Below are 21,293 nucleotides of genomic sequence, written 5' to 3' on the forward strand. Positions count from 1 at the left end.
TATATTGATAATTTTAATGATATAGAGTAAGCAGTACATGGTAATCTATTCCTATATATTAATACGATATAATTTATTTTTATATCTATCTATTTGATAATTTGTATTGTATTGTATTTCTTACTTTATTTTTAAAAGAGTAATTAGCTTAGCATATCTCAACTAAAAAAGAAGAATAATGACTTGATGTTATGCATGGCTTGTCTGTTATTGTTACTATTATAGCTTAGATGTAATTTATAATTGTTATCATAATGTGTTATACAATTGTAGTTGTGATTAATGTAATTCAGTAATTTACTTTAAATTGTTATGATTTATATACTTGTGTTGTTTTGATTTTAAACTTAATAAATTATGTAATTTAAAATTTTAATAAACGTTATTATTCAAACATTTTTTCTATATTATCCAATTTATTGAGATAGCAAAATATCCAAATTTTGTCCTTATTTTTAACAGGACAAGATAAAAATGTAGTCTTAATTTTTTTAAAAAATGAAACACAAGATAAAAATATCTTAATTTTATTCCATCTCATGAACACTCATAAGTAGGTGAGAAAAAAATGATGAAAGAAAGGTTTCTTTTGAGATTTACATATATTAAATTACAACATTTCTAAATGTGGGGGTGGGACCCACTTTTATACAGTGAATCTCACTTCATGATGTGAGAGAAACTTGATTAAGTCATTGTTATTCAATTAGGCCTGACAAAAGACACCTTTATTTCTACTTCTTTGAAAACGTTTGCTCATACCAAACAGGAATAACCATTCAAAGTCAAAGAAAAGAAGATCTTGTGGAGCCCAACAGAATCTTTGAGAATATACTTGACAGAAAATTATACCCGCAAATGGAATTTTGTAATGGGCCGCAAATGGAATTTTGTATAATTGAACTGGTCAAAAACATATCTTTGGAGATATCATTTGCAATTTTACCTATTCCATAAGATGGGTCCCACCCATGCCGTTGGGGATTCTGCATCTGTGCGTGCATGAGGGGGCCTGCGAGGGAATGGGACTCAGTTTTTAGCATTTCAGTTTAATCTTATTTACACGTTACTTTTAACATGTTTTTTTATATCAAGACAAACATTAAATTTTATTAAATTTATATAAAAATTTAATAAATTTTAAATTTTATTCCTTTTAAATATACATATTTTAATAATTTATTTTGTAAAATATTTAATAAAAAATAAAAGAAAAAATTTGTGATCAACATTTAATAATGTGACTTATAAATATGACTCAAAAATTTCTTTTCTTGTATTAGACTTTTTTTTTCTATTTATTTTATGAATAAGACTGGAGAGAGTAGTTCCAAAACTGCCTCCTCACCACTCATCACACATCATTCTTAAGAAAGTCCTCTAAAATTGAGTTTCTTATATTTTTGTAAAATTTTATTTTTCTATATCTTACCCATTAAAATCTTCTATTTATTTTTCACAAAACCTCATAAAATTCATTGATTTTCAATTTAAAAAAATCAGAATCCTAATTTTTTGGAACTTGCAAACCGCGTAAACAATGTTGTGGCATGAAGCAAAAAAGGAAAATTATACCTAGATCTTATAAAAAAGGTTTAATTATTAAATGGTTTCATAAAATTTATAAAATACTCTCATGTTTCAAATCTTATGTGTTTACAACTTGATAAAAGACATTTATAATTGAACAACAAACATTTACAATTTAAAAAAAATAAAATCTTGTAGTAAAAAGTTGTAATGTGCATTGCTCAATTATAAATGTTTTTTGTCAGCTTGAAAACACTCAAGATTTGAAATTTAAAAATATTTTTAAAATTTATAGACCTATTGGCAATGAAATCTTTTTTGTGAGATGTAGGTGTAATTTTCTCAAAAAAGTCTGGAAGAGACAAGCGAAACGCGTACAGGAGACACAAGATTCCACGCGGCGACCTTTTCTTCGAGATTCTTCACTACTTAATCATTGTGAGTAATACTTCTAATATTTCATTTTCAACTCAAACAAAAAAGTCACTACGACAACAAAAATGAGACGGTAATTTAATTTAAATTTTGAGCATTACAAAAAAACAATACAAGAAATGAAATTAATCTTAACCAATTCGGACGGGCTATAAATCCCATTTTTTTATTGAATTCTATTTTTATATTAAATGAATTAAGATAACTTATGAAAGTCATAGTTCAAGACTGAATTCTGTGTGACAAAGATATATACATAGAATAATTTGGCCAAAGAAAATAAAATAAACATGTCAGTAAAAAAAAAAATATAACAAGCAAGGGCTTGTTTAGCAACTAGTTTTCTGTTCTTAAAAAAAATCTGTTTAATAATTTGTTTTTAAAAAATAATTTAAAAAATAAAAAATTTAAATATTATTTTGGACAACAGAAAAATAAAAATATCTTTTAAGTATTTTGAAATTATTTTTTTAAAAAATAAAGAAAATATAAAAAAAATAGTTTTTTATTTTTTATTTTGTTCTTAGAACACATTATATAAAAGGTTAATTTTTAAAATAATAAATAAAAATAATTCTAAACAAATGCTTTCTATCTATAGGCACAATCTTTGTTTTACAGCCACATACAAAAGTGGTTTTTTCCTAGATTAAACAATAATTTCCCAATAATTAAGGCTAACGTATGTTGAATTTGCCTGTGTTAAATTTCGAGGTACTTTCCTTTTTTCTTTTTAAATGGTCGTTCACAGTTTCATACTAATAAAACAACTTTCTATTTTATTTTAAAAAATTGCATTTTTACAAATACAAGTTTAAAAGAAGAACTCATCTTAAAAAAATTAGCCAAATAAATAAAAAGCCTCATGAACTTATAAATCTTACTTTTTTTAATTTGCCCCACAAATTTCAATAAAAAAACATTTGATTAATCCATCCATTCACGAAATTAACTTTCCTGAAATGATCAAAAAGTGTTGGCAAAATGAGAAAAAGAAAAAGAAAAAGAAAAATATAAGATAGAAAATTAATCTATATATTTTTAATGTTCTTTCTCCAACAGGAGAAAGTTCCATGCATTTATAGTTTATGAATATTGCGGATCTCTGCATTTTTTACCCCTTTCTTTCAACGCAATATATTTTTTTGACCGATTTCAATACAAAATATTAAAAATACACGTTTAATTATCACTAATTCAACCACAATTAGACAATATATCATAAAACAATATTTTTTACAAATTTATTTATTTATTTATTTTTGCCAAAGGAATTTTACAAATTTAATTTAATAATGAATGCAATCTTAGATCCAATTCAATTTAAAACACTGGTCCCATGCCTGATCTGCATCTTTCCTTCACCACATAATTCTTTCTTTCATCAATTTGCTTCAATTACAAATAGACCACAGAAACAAACAAGCCTGCGTCATCCTCACTCAACTTACCAGTAAAAGTCTCAGAAGATCTTTAAAAATACTTGTGAATTCATTCTATAACAACTCAGCAAATCTTGTGTACACCATAAAATACCCACAGGTAAGACTCAGTAATCATCAATATTCAATATAAAATTTATCATAGGCTGCACTATCCATACCAACTTATTCCACAAGTTTCGTGTAATGCTGAGGCGCCATTTTGTTGAAATTTCATACGCAAAACCAAATTTTCTCTTCTCAATTTCAAGAAAAACAGCTTCACTGCTTCCCATTCACAATTTCTTTTTCTTATTCAACTCAGAATTCTTAGTATCCAAAAATGTCTGCAAATAATTTGTTTGCTAGCTAGCTCCTTTGTCATCAACTGCAAAGTCAGCAACTTGATAATTGACACAGTCAAAATTCCAAGTTCAATGCCTGCCCTAGAATCCCTGGATTTCTTTCTGTGAGTGCTAACTGTATTTATATATGCCATGATATAAAGCTAGCTTGTCCATAAACCAACTTTCCAAGTTTTTGTTTTCAGATTATTAGACAAAGATTCAGAATCTAAAATGAATATCTTTTTTACTATTCCTAAAGCACTTCCAAGATTTTGGCTATTCTTTCTTCTGCTCATCTCTTGTGTTCTCTTACAAGGCTATGGAGATGATGAGTCTGCAAAAGGAGACACTAAAGTTATACGTATTGGTGCAATTATTGATGTTAATTCTCGTATTGGTAAAGAACAGCAACTAGCCATGGAAATTGAAGCTCAAAACTACAATAAGACATCGAAGACTCACAAGCTGGCTCTCTATTTCCAGAACGCCACTAAGGAAGCCTTCAGAGTCACATCTCTCGGTAAGCAATCTCTAGCATTTGCAAAGAAAACTATTTCAGAAAAACCAACAACTACTCAAACTTTTAACTTGGTCTTTCAAGTATCGTTTCTAATAATTTGGTTCCTCACTCATTAAATTGCTTGGAATTTCTACCGATCACTGTAAACTTCTGACATCTGTTATTTGTTTACCCATCACTGTAAACTCACATCTCAAATTTGGAATCCAAATCAACAGAGTATGAAAACATTGGCCAGCAAATTTCAAACAATGATAAAATATCAGGGAAACATTGCTACAATGTAACAATTGAATGAATTATTTTTTTTTTAAGATGATTTGGTGGGAGATCAAATTGATGTGTTAGATACCAAATTAGGGGATTTCTGAACGGATTTGAACATCTTGCAGCTTTTGGTTTAGTTTATACGGTTCCCCCTTAACTGTGCTAAACCTGGTTGCAGCTGAAGAGTTAATTGAAATGAAGCAAGTAGAAGTAATTATAGGGATGCATACGTGGCAGGAAGCTGCTCTAGTGGCTGAAATTGGAAGTCAAGCTCAAGTTCCAATCATATCCTTTGCATCACCTGCAATTACCCCGCCATTGACACCGAAACGATGGCCTTATCTGGTAAGGCTAGCGAACAATGTGACTGCACAAGTAAAATGCATTGCAGGCATAGTGAATGCTTTCAGTTGGCAAAGAGTAGTAGTCGTATATGAAGATGACGGCTATGGTGGTGGAGACGACGGGATGTTATCACTCCTTTCTGAGGCCCTCCGAGACTTTGGTTCGCTAATAGAGTACCGTTTAGCTCTTCCACCAATATCTATTTTACCAGATCCAGGAGTGCTAATCAATGAGGAGCTGATTAAGTTGGTAAAGCAAAGTCAGTCTCGTGTTTTCATTGTTTTGCACTCATCCTTAGAAATGGTGACTCATTTTTTCAGAGAAAGTTCAAAGATGGGACTTGTGGATAGAGATTCAGCTTGGATAATCTCAGAGAGCATAACTAATTTGCTTGACTCTCTGGATAAGTCCGTTATTTCCTCCTATATGGGAGGGTCTTTAGGAATCAAGACACACTATTCAGAAAATAGCGGTGAGTATCAAGATTTTCGAGCTCAGTTCAGGAAAAAATTTCGTGCAAAAAATCCAGAGGAAGATAATAGTAACCCAGGATTTTATGCTTTGCAAGCATATGATAGCATCAAAGTTGTCATTCAAGCAGTAGAGAGAATGGAAAGGAACAATAGTAGCAGCACAGAGGCTTTGCTAAGAGAAATATTGTCTAGCAGTTTTCTAGGTCTAAGTGGGGAAATTCATTTTGAAGCAGGTCAGCTCTTGCAGAATCCTATCCTAAGGATGGTAAATGTAGTTGGGAAGAGTTATAAAGAAATAGACTTTTGGACTCAAGAAAATGGGTTCACCGCAAGCCTGCCTACAGGAAAAAGTGAAGAAAATGCTACTGCTAATACACAAAGTTTGGCCGGTGTAGTACAATGGCCAGGGAATTTGCAGAGAACTCCAAAAGGTTGGAATATGCCTATTAAGCGAAACCCATTGAAAATTGCAGTTCCAGGAAGAACTTCATTTTCAAAGTTTGTCAAGGTTGAATATGGAAAAAGTCCAGATCAGAATCAATACAGTGGATTCTGTATTGAGATTTTCAACAAGGTGCTAGAGCTTTTGGAATATGATCTACCCTATGAGTTTTATCCCCTCAATGTAACCTATCCTGATCTCGTTCAACTTGTGTACAACAAGGTAGCAATTCTTCTTCATTCAACCTTTTCTATCTTTTTCAGAAATAGAAAAGTAGAAGTTATATTACACATCATTTATCAGAGTGCTGTTAAAAACAATGACATCATTCTTCATGAATTTTAAGCAGCCAAATGTACGTTGTTTTCCTTCCTTAACTAGCAATCACTCCTTTCCCCATGGCACATGCTATAAGAAAACTCTGAATTCAATTCAAGACTTGACAGAATTAAATTTTTTTCAGGGAATCTAGTATTTTTGTTGAAGGGAACGTGATGGTCGTGACCAAGTTCAACTATGCCTTAGACTTCATTATTGTTTCCATTTCTAGAAGATAACAAACATCTTAACTTTGTTTTCTAAAGCATGATTCTCTCAATCTAGCCACCACTGAATATTTTTCTTCACAATCATTTTTGTCTTTACGTCGAAGCATGCACATGGGTGCGTGTGCATGTGCATGCTTGGCAGAGAAAACCTTCAATTTTTCATACAGGGCATTATGTCTTGTTAACTTCTGAATTTTATGTACCATTTTGGTTCTACCTCACCGAACTAAATTACTTCCTTTTTGTCTTATAATGGTGGTGGAAGACTTATGATGCAGTGGTTGGTGACATGACCCTACTAGCAGAGAGACTGCAATATGTGGATTTTACTGTGCCATATGCAGAATCAGGATTGTCCATGATAGTTCCAGTGAAGTCTGAAGACTCAACATGGATGTTTCTGAAGCCATTCACCTGGCAAATGTGGGCAGTTACTGGTGCAATCTTGATTTACACAATGTCAGTAGTTTGGTACCTTGAACAAGAACCTAATCCAGAGTTTCAAGGCAATTGGAAGAGACAATTTGGCACTGCTCTTTGGTTTACCTTCTCCTCCTTATTCTTTGCTCATAGTAAGCATTTTTGCTAAACTTCAATGAATAGCATTATTTGCTGCCATGAATAAGCTTAAGTGCATGTTAAAGTGTACTCATATGAGAAACCATCTAACACGTTAGATTGCACTTGGAGATTAAAAATCTTGAAAGATTTGGATCCCTTGCAAGACTATAAGTCAAACCCCCCCCCAAAAAAAAAATCTTTAATTCTTTGTTACAAGACCCAGGGCAATACTGCATGAGGATTCATTGCCAATTTTGTCATGTCTCATAGTCAGTATTATGTGCCCATAACAGCACTTCTTAGGCTAAAAAATGTCAATTGAACTGCTTTGATTAATCTCACAGGGGAGCAAATGCACGGCAACTTATCTCGTGTGGTGATGGGAGCATGGCTTCTTCTAGTTATGGTTCTGACCTCAAGCTACACAGCTAGCCTTTCTTCAATGCTAACAGTTCAACAACTGCAGCCAAATGTTACAAGCATCGAGTGGCTGAAGATGAACAACATGAAAATTGGCTGTGATGGTGACTCGTTTGTTAGAACATACCTCGAGAAAGTTGAAAGGTTCAGCCCAAAAAACATCATCAACATAAGTAGTGAGTACTATTATGATGGTGAATTCAAAAACAATTCAATAGCCGCAGCTTTTCTTGAACTCCCTTATGAGAAAGTGTACATAAGTACATACTGCAAGGTATATTCTGGCTCCACACCAACAACCAGATTTGGAGGACTAGGCTTTGTAAGTAATAATAGAACTCCATATCTTCAATAACTTCCTTTGTCTCAAAATTAGGAATAAGACTTGGAAGTGATATGTTTTCTGTCATGTAATAATAAACATTGTTCATCTACCTTTACACAGTTAAGTATTTAACTTGGATTTTCTTTATCAATCACATTATGCAGATGTTCCAAAAAGGATCCCCAGTGGCCAAAGATGTTTCAAAAGCAATATTGCAGCTTTCAGAGAAGGGAGAACTAACCAACTTGGAAGCAAAATGGTTGTATCACTCAAACGAGTGCACCAACAACTCAACCTCCAATGATACACAAAGTCTGAAGCTTGAAAATTTCTGGGTTCTCTTTGTCATTTCTGGGGTCACATCTACCATCTGTTTACTATTTTCTATCATTCAGTCGCAAGGATTTTGTCAGCTAACTCAAAATGGGTCTCGAGAAGGCAATGGACTCACAAGTGATATAACAGTTTGGATAAGAGCAGTTGAATTGGCTAAGCGAGTATATAGCAGAACGCTTATTCAGGAAACTCAGTTGTATGGGCACACAATCGGGGCACAACAAGATTTAACTAACTGCTCTTCCAGATGGGACTACGTCAGCACCACAGATTCAACTATGCATCAACAAGATACTGCATCCCCTGTATCAACAGTTATTGTGCTCTCTTCACCACCGCCAGAGACACCAATGGAAACCCCAGATAATAGATGACTTACCAGAAAGAACGTATATCTAACTATTATAGTCCTAGTTGGCTAGTTCATGATCTAATTATAGGAAATTAATTGTTAGGTTAAGGGTTATTTTTTCCCTTCAACTTTACTCGAAGGATCACTAGGCACTCGTAATTCAACAATGGGTCAATTCTATTCTTTGACATTAAAGATTCCCTTCTTCGTTATTCTGTCGTTAACTCGTCATCTATTCATCATTAGTGTGCCCTACATTACATTTTTTTAATATTTTTTTGTTATAAAATATTTGAGTTTGGGGTGCCCACTAACCCTTGTGGGTAAATTTGAGGGGCAAGAATGATCCTTAACTCAATATTTTATAATAAAATTTTTTTAAAAAAAAAGCAATCTGAGGCTCACTAATGGTGAAAAAAATGGCAAGTTAACGACAAGGTGATGAGGGAAGGAATTTTCAATATTGAGAGACAGAATAAATCCAAAGTTGAGTTCAAGATAATGTACAAGTTTGTACTTGAGTTAGAAGTTTTTTTATACCTGTGTAATTAAGTTCACTAGCACGCTTATTTCTGTGCTCTCCTAGTGACTTCTTCAATGACTAGTCTCTTGTTGAAATGCCCAATTAGGAGGTGTAAATAAATCAGAAAGAACAGTCCTGAATTTAATGACATCCATGAGCAGCTGCACAATCTCCTTTTGCCCTTACTGATTGTGGAAAACACCTGTTGGAATTTTCACTAGGATCACAGTTCTTTTTGTTACATCAAATCTTCCATTTGTTTATTTATATTTTACATTAGAAGCCACTATTCTTTACTAAAATTTCCTGGTTTTTGGGAGTAACTTTCCCGTAATTAGTCAGTGAGAGCTTACAGAGTACATAACCTTAAAAATTATAATGACAGCCTAGAGAAAATTCATCCGACCTTAGATCTACTTTGAAATTTTCTCTACTCTGGGAGATAGTGTAACAGTGAACTTGGTCCACAACGAATACAAACGTATCATAATCATTTATAATCAAAACTTCCTCTGACAAAAGAATTCCAAGACATCAACATCCCCTACTCTATGTTATCCAGATCGGTAAAATAAAATCTGATGCTTTCTACAATCAAGCAAATGAATCAAATTTACCGATATCCTCTCCCTCTCCCTCTCCTTCTTCCACCCCAGCCCCTGCCTCTACCCCGTGAACCACCACTTCTCCCACCACTGGGTAATCCTTGCAGTGATCTATTAACAAGTTGATTTTGTAAACCACCACCACCAACACCTCGGCCCTTCTTTGATGCAACATTGTTGGATCCCTTAGAGGGAGTAGCAGGCCGTTTTGCTCTGCAAGATGAATGGAAAATAACATAATTTCTCAATTTCAGTTATTTCTGCTGTTCTCATTCATATGAGATCTTTAATAAGTCTGACTTGGATCATATAAAGTTTCAGAGGTGTTGACAACCAAGTTCTTCACCAAACACAAGACAACTGTAGAGTTTTTCAAAACATTCAATTGTGGTTCTAAGCTACAAAAATATTTACTTGTCATTTTTTTTATTGAAAAATCTAATAGCAAATACCTAAAATTGCACGAAAGTTTAGTCAGTCTGACTTTGAAAGTAAACAGAGTTTAGAGTCATGGAAGCAGACACGTACAAAAGATGATGAGAAAAGTCACTCATAATATGTTATATTTACAAAAAAATAAAAATCATACCCAGCTGCCTCTGTTGAAGAAGATGCAGTTTTAGTTGCTTCTTTCCAAGAAAGGTTGATGCTCTCATCTCCAATAAAAGAAGGCGCCTTAGAGTGTAATGGCTAACCAGGTAAATTTGAAAGGAAGAAAAGGTAGAATAAAATATCAGCGAATAAAATACTTTACGCTTGAGCATATATTTTAAAGTCCTGCTAGGTTGCATCCATCTTACCTTTGTCATTACCAAAATGTTATTGCAGGTGCGCAACCCAGTTGTAGTGTTCTGCTTTTGTGTTTTCTGCAACATAGTGTGAAAAATGTAAGCATGGTGCACAATAAGAGAAGGTAAAGACAGAACTACCAAACAATAAGGCTCACAATTTTTTCCTTTGCTTCATCTGTTTTAGCAGCTGCCATTGATTCATTGTGCACAGCCATGACCTGATTTAACTTCCTCACGGTAGCCCGGGTTAACTCCTGAATGTTATTTAATCTAAGAAAAAAAATGACCAGAACAAAGAATGTTACACAAGCCCACAGTAAGAGTGTAGAGAAGGCACACAATTTTTGCAAAATCAATAATTCAACAACAGAATTGCTTAGTTGCAACTATTCAGAATTTTCACTTTCCCAAAGTTATTGCAAGTTTGTAACAAGATGAAGGACAAAATCAGTATTCGAGCATGAATCATTGCTAACAAGAACACAAGTGGCCAATTTTCGAGTGCAATCAGATTCTTATGATGCTAAGTTCGTTTAATGTGGTAGCTAAATCCATGTAATTCTATTCTTGCATCAGACCCGTATGTCTTGATGACTAGGAAAGCTTGCAATTCGACGACAAAGTGGTTCTTATAAGACTGTATTGCTAAGACAAAAGATATAGAATTGTCCCGCCAAAGATGTTAATAAGCTCACTCCCAGAGCATATACATCCTCTGGTGAGCATCTTCTTGAAGTAGCCAGTAAGACATCTAGTAAGCATCTGATGGGAACCCAAACTCTAGGAAGACAAGATTAGACACAGCAGGAAAACCCAAGCACTGTTATCTTTTTTGCCACCTTTGACCAATCACAGGGCTTACTTTTTACCGCTTGTTTTCCATGTTGTTGTCATCTATCATTCCCTTCATATTTTATGAGAAAAATAATACTAAAATAAAATAATTGCCTTTAAATATTCCAACCTTTTACTTGAGTATAATCCCTTGACTTGACAACTGTTACAAATTGATTTATATTAATATCATGCATGCTTCCCACAACTTCAATCAAAAAGTTAGCTGCGTGGAATGTATCCACAAGCATTATATTTCAGCCAGCCTTCTTCCCAATACAAATAGAATCACATAACTCTAAGGCCCTGTTTGGTACACAGGCTTCAATTTAAAGGGGTTAGGATTGGGGCTGGTATTGGGATTGGGATTGGGATTGAGAGTAGGAATGAGGTGTTAAAATTATGTTTGGTATGGAGTAATATTTAGAAGGAATACTTACCTATATTTTATTTTATAATTAAATATAAATCATAAAAAAAACCATAATGCCCTCAAATTAATAAAAAGAAAAAAGCTGTGACGTAGCTTCTGCTGCTCCTCCCCCAAAAATCACTCTCCTCCTCCTCCAGAAAGCACAACGGCGCATTTGCTCTCACTCTCCTTCTCCACCAGAAAGCACAACGGCACATCTATGATTACTATCCTTCTCCCCCAAAGAGCACAGCAGCACACATGGCCATTCCCTCTACTCTCTTTACCAAGCTCAATGTTCTTCTTCTTTGTCTTCTTACTGTTCCTTTTCTGGTTTTCATGTAGATAGACAGAGTGATAAAGGTCTGCTTACTAGTGAACGGCGACGCAAATGGCTTTCTGGTTTTCGATGCATGAAGGCCACTTATACATTGGTGATGTAGATCGATGAAGTGATGGAGATCGACAGAGTGAGACCTTCCTCTTCTCTCTTTTCGATCATCGGCGTGGGAACAAAGACGTCGTTCATTAGCCGTTATGCAATCGTTTGTCCATTGTTGCTCAACTCTTTCCTTGCGTCATCGTTGTTGATGTTCTTCATCCTGATTCAAGCATCAATATTGTGCCTGTGTGTCGTCGCCATCGCTGTCGCAGTCCTTGTTATGGCTGTGAGGTGGGGTGGAGGCTAAAGGGTAGAGGAAGGGACGAGAGATAGGGGGTGGAGGGTAGAGGGAGAGACGACAGAGGGGTGGGGGAAGGCATTTTGGCCAAAAAATAATCAATCCTAGGATTGATTTTCTAATACTAAGGGGGTGGGTAGTATTGAGTAATCCCACCTTGGAAGGATTGGTATTGGGATTAAATTTTTCATTCCTCCATACCAAACATGAAAAGGTAGGATTGCCTAATACCAGTCCCAATCCCACCCTTCCAATACTTTGAACCAAACATAGCCTAAGTCTATGGTATTCACCCAGCCCTCACTATTAAAAGAGCTGTTACTGTTACTATACCAAGCCTACTTATACTACAACAACAAGCAGCCTCATCTCACTAGATAAGATTGGTTACATAAATTGCACGACGCCATTTTGCTCTATCATTTATCAAGCTTTTATTAATGTTATTAACTAAGAAGTCTCGGTCAACAACTTCCAAGCCTACAAATACTCTAGTAAAAAAGACAAGGCATAGAAATAACAGAAACCTCATCTGCCCGGGGCGGGGGGGGGGGGAAGATATCCAGTAACCACACGGCAGAATACTATAAACAGACAATAGAAACAGCAGAATACTATAAACAGACAATAGAAACAGCAAGCATAAATAATTGAGAAAACACGCTGATTAGGGGCACAGTATAGGAAATGATACGTTGACTCCTCTAAATCATATAGATCAACAGACATACCAAACTGAATATTAATAATGGAGTCTAATCAACCCAAGAGTTTACAATCAAGCCATACTGATACTGACACTTCAAGCAAATTTGATGCTACCCCAGGATACAGAAAGGTAAAAGAATATTTGATAGGAATTACGGAAAATATTACTCTAGAAAGAATAAGTTGCTTTTGTGTGGCTTTTGTTATTCAAATACTTTTTTGTAAGCTTTCTCAGTGAGAAGGAAACCTGCAACTGGGATTTTTTTTTTTCCTATTATTATAACAGCAAGTGGGTAGGAGGTTTCCTTAAAGGAAAGGAAACCTTGAGCTTATAAATAGGTTGCTTTCATGTACTTTGAATCGGATTTGATGAATGAAATGTTTCGCAGTGATGTTCTGAAAGTTTCTCCTCCAGTCCCTTCGTTCTGTCTCTTTCTCCACCCCCCTTCCCTACTCTATTCTTCGTTTCTCTTTTCTCCAATTCTCCCTTCTCTGTTTCTGTTTTTCTCTCTACTCTTCCTCAGTTTGAATCTGTGGCAGTGTGTGTGTGTGTTGCATCAATATTGAGTATCAACCGAACATTACCAAAAGATAGCCTAATTTTCCGTAGTCCAGTTTTTCTTTTTCTTTCTTTGTTTTTTTTTTTTGGGTTCTTGCCATGCTCTAGTGGTTGGGGGTTTGATTTGGATTTTTTGGGCAACCTCAGTTAGTAGGATAAGGCTTATTGTTGTTCTAGTTACTCAGTTTAAGACAATCATAGTTGAACCTTTCAAATAGAATTTCAGTTCAATCACTCTGCTCCAAAGATACTAGTTTAGAGTGGGACCAAATTGGTAATTCTCCCAAGGAAGAAGCTAATATATGAAGCTGCATTGAAGTATGAATCATTTACCAGCTCTCACCCTCTTCACAACCCAACTAATTAACTAAAAGTTTTTAACTCTGCTTAGCTCCATAAACTGACAACAATTTCCCCTAAAATAATAATGTTAACCAAGAATGAATCGTTTTCATAATGCAAAATTAAAAGATAGGTTGGTTATGTATTATGTACAGTTTTTATAAGAAAGATAATACCTCTCAGTAAAATCCTGATAATGCTCTGAAAAGTCCTCTCCAAGCCTATCAGATGGCTGGCCAGTAACAATCTTGTAACCACATAAACTATTTGTGGCATTAGGAACCTACATAATAGCTGAAATCAATTAACAATACCTCAGCAGTAACTTACTCAACGGTGTAACATTTCTGCAAGGCTGATACAATTACCTTGTGAGCTAGGTGATGAAATGTGTATAACAAGCACTCAACATAAGTGAAGTTCATCTCTTCTCCAGTCTTCCTCCAAGACATGTATTTCTGACAGAATGAATGAAAAACGATTTTAGAAGATGAAGAGATCAAGGAAATAGGCAATGTTAAATCACCATACATGATTATGATGTTGAAAATAATAAGCTAGAACAGACAATTATCAAACTTATATATAAATTTATAAAAGATAGAGTTCTACGCTCAAATTTATATGATACAATGGCCCATAAAAGTTGCCAAAAATTGTGTGAAACTTAAGCTAGCCATCTCTTTTAGCACATCAAAGATGTGCTGGGATATTTAGCAGAACATAAACCAGAAAACATAATATTAATTTTAGCAGGAAGCATGGTTAAGATGTAGTACATTATTGATTATTCATATAAACTATTTATTGATATTGCATTTTCAACATACTTTTAGCAACTGAACAATAGAAGGAAGAATTTGGCGTGAATCTTGTGGTGTAGTGTAAGGTGAAAATTCTGCAAGGTCTTTAAGTAGATCTACTTTTCGTTCTTCAGGAAGCTGAAAAGAGAGGGGGGGAAAATCATTATGTAAGTCTCCCCATATGGAAATAAAAATCTCAGTTGAAAGATTTCCACAAACAAACTCCACTCAGGTGTCACTACTAATTAGGAACCAGCTTCAACTAACCCCAAAGTACTATAACATTTGGTAAGCTGCCTAGTTGAAATATCAAAATATATTTTCTTATTATAATTTTTACCAGAATAACGCAAGCAACTAAAAATCACAAAGCTGACCACTCTTTAGAAATAAAATAACATGAAGACAGAGTAAGTTCAGAAGGGATTAAGTTTTCTGAACTGTTCTTCCTCCATATTAAAAAAAAAAAAATTCAAGACGTTTACAATTCCTATCAATTTGACAATCACTATAGCATAAAGATGAGCAGAGTTGCATCAAGGTTGGTAAACAGTACATTTAGTTTAAGAAAGTTAACAATCAAAAGGTTCATGGAATAAGTAGAAAATAAAAGATTTGTTAACCTACAAGGAGAAAATTATGCCATGCATTATTTCATATATTAAACCAACAGGCAGCTAGAATTTTGTTGAAGGTCTTGAATGTAATAATTAAAAACACAGAATCTCAGTGTTATAATTCACGTATCAAAATCAGAATATTTGTTTTCTAAATTGCCTTTGTTCCCATTCCCTGAATACAAGATATTATTATATCAATAGTATCAAAATATAACTCCAATTTTGTATAAAAGAAGCGCAAATGAAAGAAATAAGACCTTTGTACACCCTAACAAGGGAGATTAAATAAACAAGCTCAGAAAATCAAGCACCTGCCCTTTTCTTTTGATGTAAGGTCCAAAGAAAGCAAAAGCCCTGCCCCCTTGGGGGTGTGGGGGGCCAATTCTTTTTAGGAGGGAAATGTCCTTTAAAATGTCTGATCAAAAAGCACCGGTTCTATGTATTGAAATTTTGTATCGCCCATATTTGACTAAACACAAGCCCCCAGAAACTTTAAGTGATTATGTTAGATAGTGGTAGAAAGAATAGGGAGAGAAGGGTGGGGGGAGAAATAATACTTCTGAGATTACTCCAAAAACATAATTCTTGATTTACAAACTCCCCCACTTTATATAGTTGCTGACTTACTAACTCCCTGTACCACTAACAGTTACTGACTAATAACTGCCCTCTTCTATTAATTACAATTTACACATCAGATTACAAATACAAATTTTAATCTAACATAGTGGCCAAGTCAAGTATTATGCAACAAATAAGGATTTGCATATTTTCCAATATCATATCATTGCATTATCGTAAACAAAAAAAAATTAATTAAAGAAAAAAAACAATAGCAAAAGAAACAGGATTCTCTATCGCTAAAGTATATTGCAGGAATAAAGCATGTTACTGAATACAGAAAGGTCAGAGCTTTAGTGAAACCACACATATGTCAACCAATGTTATGAAAACAAGACCAGTCATTGAACCAGTTGAAGTACCGGTTCACGGTTCAATGGTCGGATAGCGGTCTAAACCGGGGTCCAAAAGGTCATAAATAAATTGATATATTTTAAATATTATATATTTAAAGTAGAAAGAAATAATCATATATAGTAAGAAAAATGAATATGTAAATTTCAAACAAGATAATTTGTAATTTATAACATCATTTTCATCCAAAATATATATATAATTGTTCATAATTTATAATTTATAACTTTAAAATATATACATATATACATAATTCATACATATTTCTTGCATCTTTTCATTTCATCATGCTTATTGGGTATAAATATGTATAAATTATATTTTAGAAATATGAATTAAAAAATAAAAAAAATAAAAAAGAAACATGGCTGGTTCAACCGGTTCACGAGCGGTTTGTAGGAAAAGCAGTTTTTAGGTGTAACCGAAAACCAGTTGGACCAGTTTTGATAACAGTTGTCAACTACCAACCTCCACATAACTAGTGTCAAGATTAGCATTCCAATGTTATTGAAATGTTAGATTATATTAAATTTATCATGCAAAAGGCTGTAATATCTCCATAATTAGTAGATTTTATTGATTTGTCTTGTCCTATGGAACCTATCTAATTACACATTTAGGTTATCTATTTTTTCTTTTCTTTTTCTCAGCAATATGCTTTTTCTAAGATTGATAATCAATGTCAACATTACAATTGCCTCTAATTCCATGGTCAGATCAATGCAAATCACTTCCTACAATAATATATTCAAGGGTACATGTATTTCAATTCTTGCATCGGTGTCAATCCCCCTCCTCATATATATTGGTCCCAGAAACAATACATTGAATTACATGTTTGTTCTTTGAAACTAAAAGTTCAAAGGTATTACCTGGTCAAAAACAGGAATGATGAACTTGTTTACATAGGTAAGAAATTTGCTGCTAGATGCACCCCTCTGAGAATTTCAGCCGTTTTCAGAAAACTCAAGGGGAAACCAAATAGGTAAGATGAAAATTAAACACTCCTTACCACAACAAATGGAAGTGCCATGTGAAGGCATGATATCAATCTGTCAATATGATCAGCATCTAAAGCCTGCAATTGTTCATTAAGGAAACATAAGAATGAGACAAAAACATAATAGTTGCATGGGATGAACTTCTATGTGCTATCATTATATTTCCAAAATGAAGACAAATTTATCTTACTTTCATAATTGAATCCCATGCACATGCCCAATTCCACATCCTTCACACTTTCAGCATGAAGCCTAACAAGTAAAAATTACTGCCTACTTGATGCAAGATTAGGATAGTTTCCCGATGACATTTTTAAGGATTAGAGAAAGAGAGAGGAAAGAAGAGAAATGAGACCTGATGGAAAAATAAATTTACTCAACAACAAAGAGAAAAATGCAGTCATCATTACCAAAACCAATGTAAGTCAGACTAGTATTTCAAAAAGCAGCATTGTGATGAGAAAATCTAAAATAATCATCACAAAAGAGACTCTCAACAGTGTAAATCAAAATGCTAAACCCATTTTACTTTTTGCAATGATTAAACCCTAAAATATGAATAACTCCCCAGAAACTTATTTTACATATAAAATGAGCTTGTTTAACAAAAGGGGACACTTACATTGAATTGTGCATCTAAATCAGCTTGCCCCTCAACAATTCCAATCAGTTCTTTCATTCGCTCAGGTGGAGCTTTTTCTCCAAACAGGCTCAAACTCTTCAAGAAATCCATAAACATTCGAAATTCTGTGCCAGATACATCTTCTAAACTCTACAATGGAATTCAACAACAATAATGAACTTTCTATAACGTTAAAAAATAAATAAATACTAACTAATTAGACTGTGGGCCCATGTTTTGCACAAAATCTAACGTGAGTTATATTGACCATGGTTTCCAAATAGAAGTGACTTACTTTTAATTTGATATGATATATTTTAAACACAAAATTATACCGATAATACTATTCAGTTAGCCAAATACTGATACCTTTTTTATCAGATCAGTTATGTGTCTTTCCATTTCCTCCTGGGGCTTCAACAGTTCGGATTTAATAGGAAAAACCTGAAACAATGATAATTAGTATTCCTTTCTACTCAAAAGATGAAATGAAAAAGGGTCCAATAGAATCATTCATTTGGCTTTTCACCTTATCTCTAACAAAGTTTATAACTTTTTCACGAATAACATCATCTGTACTTAGCTCTTCAACGCTCCCAATGTGCTTGAACAAGGTTGTCAAGGAAGCTGCATGACCATCTATTCCATAAGACAGCTAAAGATGCCAGTGTAATCACATATGTTCAGAATTTTTAAAAATATGAAGCAACTTTTGCTAATAAAATATATATATATATATATTAAGCATTCGATTCATTTTTGTAGAAATTTTAGAAATGACATGTTGCATAAGCTCACCATCATATTGATAAGTTGATTCATAATAGCTCTCATATTTATCACATACATTTCTGATTATTTATGCACGTGTAAATCATGTATTGTGCATCTGTATTGGTCTGTAGTTTTCTAACAAAGTAATTAAGGTATAACTGGTTTATGATTTGAAGTAAATATCTAGCAACAAGGTATTGCAAACAAACAAGTAAAAAATCTGTACAAATTTATTCCAGAGATTCTTTATGGAAAACCTACAAGCTGATTTTTTATGAAATTACTATGATAGTGTGTTAATATGGATTCAGATAAGGGCCCTTCAGGAATTTAAACCAAGAGATGATAACCAAGTCAGAAAAGTTATTGTAATCCTAACCATAAAATCCTAGCTGGAATGATACGTCCAAGATTAGCTTCAATTCTAACTACCATATTATTCCATTAAGAGTATTCTTGCTTAACATAGAAGAGTATAAAAATACCTTTAACATCTTGCCTCAGTAAAGACATAAGAGCCTTGTGTACAGCATCCCGCTCCACAAATTCCTCTAAGAGCACCAAGTGAAAAAGATCAGAATCATAGCAGATGATCAAGTTCTGATGAACAAAAAACTTCATCAATCATCAATTACCAGATCCAAGAATTTGCACAAGAATATCAACTATCTTCCCTATATTATCTGGTGTATCTGAGCAGAAAAGGGGTAATCCTCTTATTGCTTGCACCCGGACCTGTATATCAGGAAAAGAACACAAAAGAAAGAAAATAAGTAACAGCAGATACTGAATTGACCAATGATCCACAGGGCGAAGAAAATGGTTAATGCAATACTCTTAAACAATCATTTTATTTTCAACCTGTCATAACAAAGCCTACACATATACATTGTCTTGCTTCAATTATTCAAAGAGAGACAAGGCACTGAATTTATATTTAGTAAGTGGTATAAAAGTAATGATGTCATGGCATAACAAAACTACTAAAAGAAGCTGTTTTTACCAAAGGGTAACTTGATTTCTTTCCTTCAGTATAACGCTTCTTCACTGCCAAGTAGGAAGCTATAAATATTACTATGACATATGCTTGTGTTTCGTGCGAATAGGGTACTTACCCAAGCTCTTCTTCCTCAACCAAATCAAGATGGGCATAAAGGGCAGGACCAGAAAGGTCAGGGAAGAACTTGAAGAACCTGGGAATGAGTTGAGCAGCCAGCTGCTTCGCCTTATTACTAGTCTTGGCGGCATCAATAATTCCCTGGTAGTCCTTCACATTCTGTAAAATCCCACTACACATGAAATCCGGAAAAAAAAAAAAACACAACTAAAAACTCCATTTACGAACTAAAACCCTAGAGCAAATAAAAACAATCCCTAAATGATTGAATTCAAGCGCGTTAAAACAAAAATGGAGGACCTGAGACTTGTCTTTGGCATTATTGAGTTGCTCGCCGTATTCATAGAGTCTCTCGATGAAAGCAGCCTCATCAGAAGGCTCAGTCATTGGGGTATCAAAAGCTGATTGAAACTGAATAACAATTAGTATAAAATCAGCATGAAGAAATGAAAATAAAAGGGCTTTTGCTGGGAGTTCCTACGTGGAGTGAAGCAGGGTGCTTGAACTCGGTACTGACTGAGTAGTTAAAATGACGCAGGAGAAAAAGAACAAAAAGGAGTGCAGCAAAGAGAGTACCTGAAGAGCTTGAAGTTAGTGTGGGCAATGAGGAAGGAACACGAAGACGAAGGTAATGGGAGATTGACTGATCAACAGTTCAAAACTCGAATCAGGAAGACTTTACCAAAGGCTGTGAACTAAGAACCTTGGGCCTTCTCATCATTTTGCATGAAATTTTCCGCGTCATTGTATTTTTAAAAAAAGAAAAAACAAGAAGAAGAAGAAGAAACTTGGGCCTTGTTTGGTATGTATTTAAAACAACAGTTTTTCATTTAAAAAATTAAAAAATTTGTTTGAAGAAGTGTTTTGATTTTAATTATTTTCAAAAATATTCTATTTAAAAAATAAAAATATTTTATTTTTTTATTTTCAAAAATACATTATATTTGATTATTGATGCAAACTACAATCGTATTGACTAATTATTATCATAAACCACCAACATTAATTATTAGCAACCATCTCTGTGAATTTTTAATTATAAAATTAATTTTTGAATTAACACAATTAAACGCATTTTTTTATTTTTTTTGAAAATAAATTTTAAAAACTATATTTCAAAATAATTTTAAAAAACAAAAAATGAAAATAAAAACCAAATAGGCCCTTGGTTTCTATTTTCAAAAATAGTTTTTGGTTTTTCAAAAAAAAAATTAAAAAGTTGTTTGGAAAATTGTTTTGAATCTAATTGTTTTTAAAACTGTTCTTATTTTTTATTTAAACAAAAAGAAGCATCATAAAGATGTTTTTATTTTATTTTTCTTATTTTCAAAATATATTACATTTAATTATTAAAACTATAGTCCATGTGACTAATGATTATAATAAGTCGTCGTCATTAACTATCAATGACCATTACTATTGATCAATTTTTAAATTTTAAAAATGTTTTCAAATTAACACAACCAAACATATATTCTCTTTGTTTTGTCTTGAAAAAAAATTTTAAAAATTGTATTACAAAATAGTTTTTAAAAAGGTTAAGGTATAATTTTGTTCTTAAACTATTTTTAGAAGAACAGTGTTGTCTCTAAACTACTCATCATA

At 33.4% G+C, this 21,293-nt stretch overlaps 2 protein-coding genes across 4 annotated transcripts; one reads left to right on the forward strand and one right to left on the reverse strand.

Moving 5' to 3' along the window:
- Positions 1-3,732: 3,732 nt before the first annotated feature.
- On the forward strand, positions 3,733-8,995 carry LOC129286753 (glutamate receptor 2.7-like). 3 transcript variants are annotated; one of them, XM_054922766.1, is made up of 6 exons: positions 3,733-3,855; positions 4,050-4,253; positions 4,699-6,002; positions 6,594-6,900; positions 7,234-7,631; positions 7,799-8,995. In XM_054922766.1, exons 2-6 carry the CDS (start codon positions 4,151-4,153, stop codon positions 8,342-8,344), a joined length of 2,658 nt encoding a protein of 885 aa, XP_054778741.1. In that variant the 5' UTR covers positions 3,733-3,855; positions 4,050-4,150; the 3' UTR covers positions 8,345-8,995. The 3 variants fall into 3 exon arrangements, with proteins under 3 accessions (XP_054778741.1, XP_054778739.1, XP_054778740.1); XM_054922764.1 differs by lacking the exon at positions 3,733-3,855 and having other exon boundaries at positions 3,957-4,253; XM_054922765.1 differs by lacking the exon at positions 3,733-3,855 and having other exon boundaries at positions 3,957-4,253; positions 7,234-7,583.
- LOC129286755 (apoptosis inhibitor 5-like protein API5) lies at positions 3,931-20,360 on the reverse strand. The gene is made up of 19 exons (XM_054922768.1): positions 20,265-20,360; positions 19,989-20,099; positions 19,686-19,847; positions 19,207-19,306; positions 19,057-19,122; positions 18,327-18,424; positions 18,167-18,241; positions 17,798-17,947; positions 17,187-17,252; positions 17,047-17,112; positions 14,607-14,717; positions 14,145-14,234; positions 13,953-14,059; positions 10,397-10,511; positions 10,251-10,316; positions 10,040-10,140; positions 9,463-9,663; positions 4,196-4,264; positions 3,931-4,067 (listed from the first exon to the last, which is right to left on the reverse strand). The coding sequence occupies exons 2-18, from the start codon at positions 20,073-20,075 to the stop codon at positions 4,207-4,209; spliced, it is 1,719 nt and encodes a 572-aa protein (XP_054778743.1). The 5' UTR covers positions 20,076-20,099; positions 20,265-20,360; the 3' UTR covers positions 3,931-4,067; positions 4,196-4,206.
- Positions 20,361-21,293: the final 933 nt, after the last annotated feature.

This window comes from Prosopis cineraria, unplaced genomic scaffold (genome assembly GCF_029017545.1).
Source record: "Prosopis cineraria cultivar Desert tree isolate PC_DT_omini unplaced genomic scaffold, ASM2901754v1 PC11, whole genome shotgun sequence".
In the NCBI taxonomy this organism is placed as follows: domain Eukaryota; kingdom Viridiplantae; phylum Streptophyta; class Magnoliopsida; order Fabales; family Fabaceae; genus Prosopis; species Prosopis cineraria.

What these genes read in the sequence shown, in the direction of transcription:
- LOC129286753 (XM_054922764.1), top strand. Translation starts at nt 3,965, where the DNA reads ATGAATATCTTTTTTACTATTCCTAAAGCACTTCCAAGATTTTGGCTA. An exon ending in TTCAACTTGTGTACAACAAG is followed by an intron (nt 6,003 to 6,593) that starts GTAGCAATTCTT and finishes TGGTGGTGGAAG; the next exon opens with ACTTATGATGCAGTGGTTGG. An exon ending in GATTTGGAGGACTAGGCTTT is followed by an intron (nt 7,632 to 7,798) that starts GTAAGTAATAAT and finishes CACATTATGCAG; the next exon opens with ATGTTCCAAAAAGGATCCCC.
- LOC129286755 (XM_054922768.1), bottom strand. Translation starts at nt 20,075, where the DNA reads ATGACTGAGCCTTCTGATGAGGCTGCTTTCATCGAGAGACTCTATGAA. An exon ending in ATGCCAAAGACAAGTCTCAG is followed by an intron (nt 19,848 to 19,988) that starts GTCCTCCATTTT and finishes GGGATTTTACAG; the next exon opens with AATGTGAAGGACTACCAGGG. An exon ending in TGGCACTTCCATTTGTTGTG is followed by an intron (nt 17,113 to 17,186) that starts GTAAGGAGTGTT and finishes TGAAATTCTCAG; the next exon opens with AGGGGTGCATCTAGCAGCAA.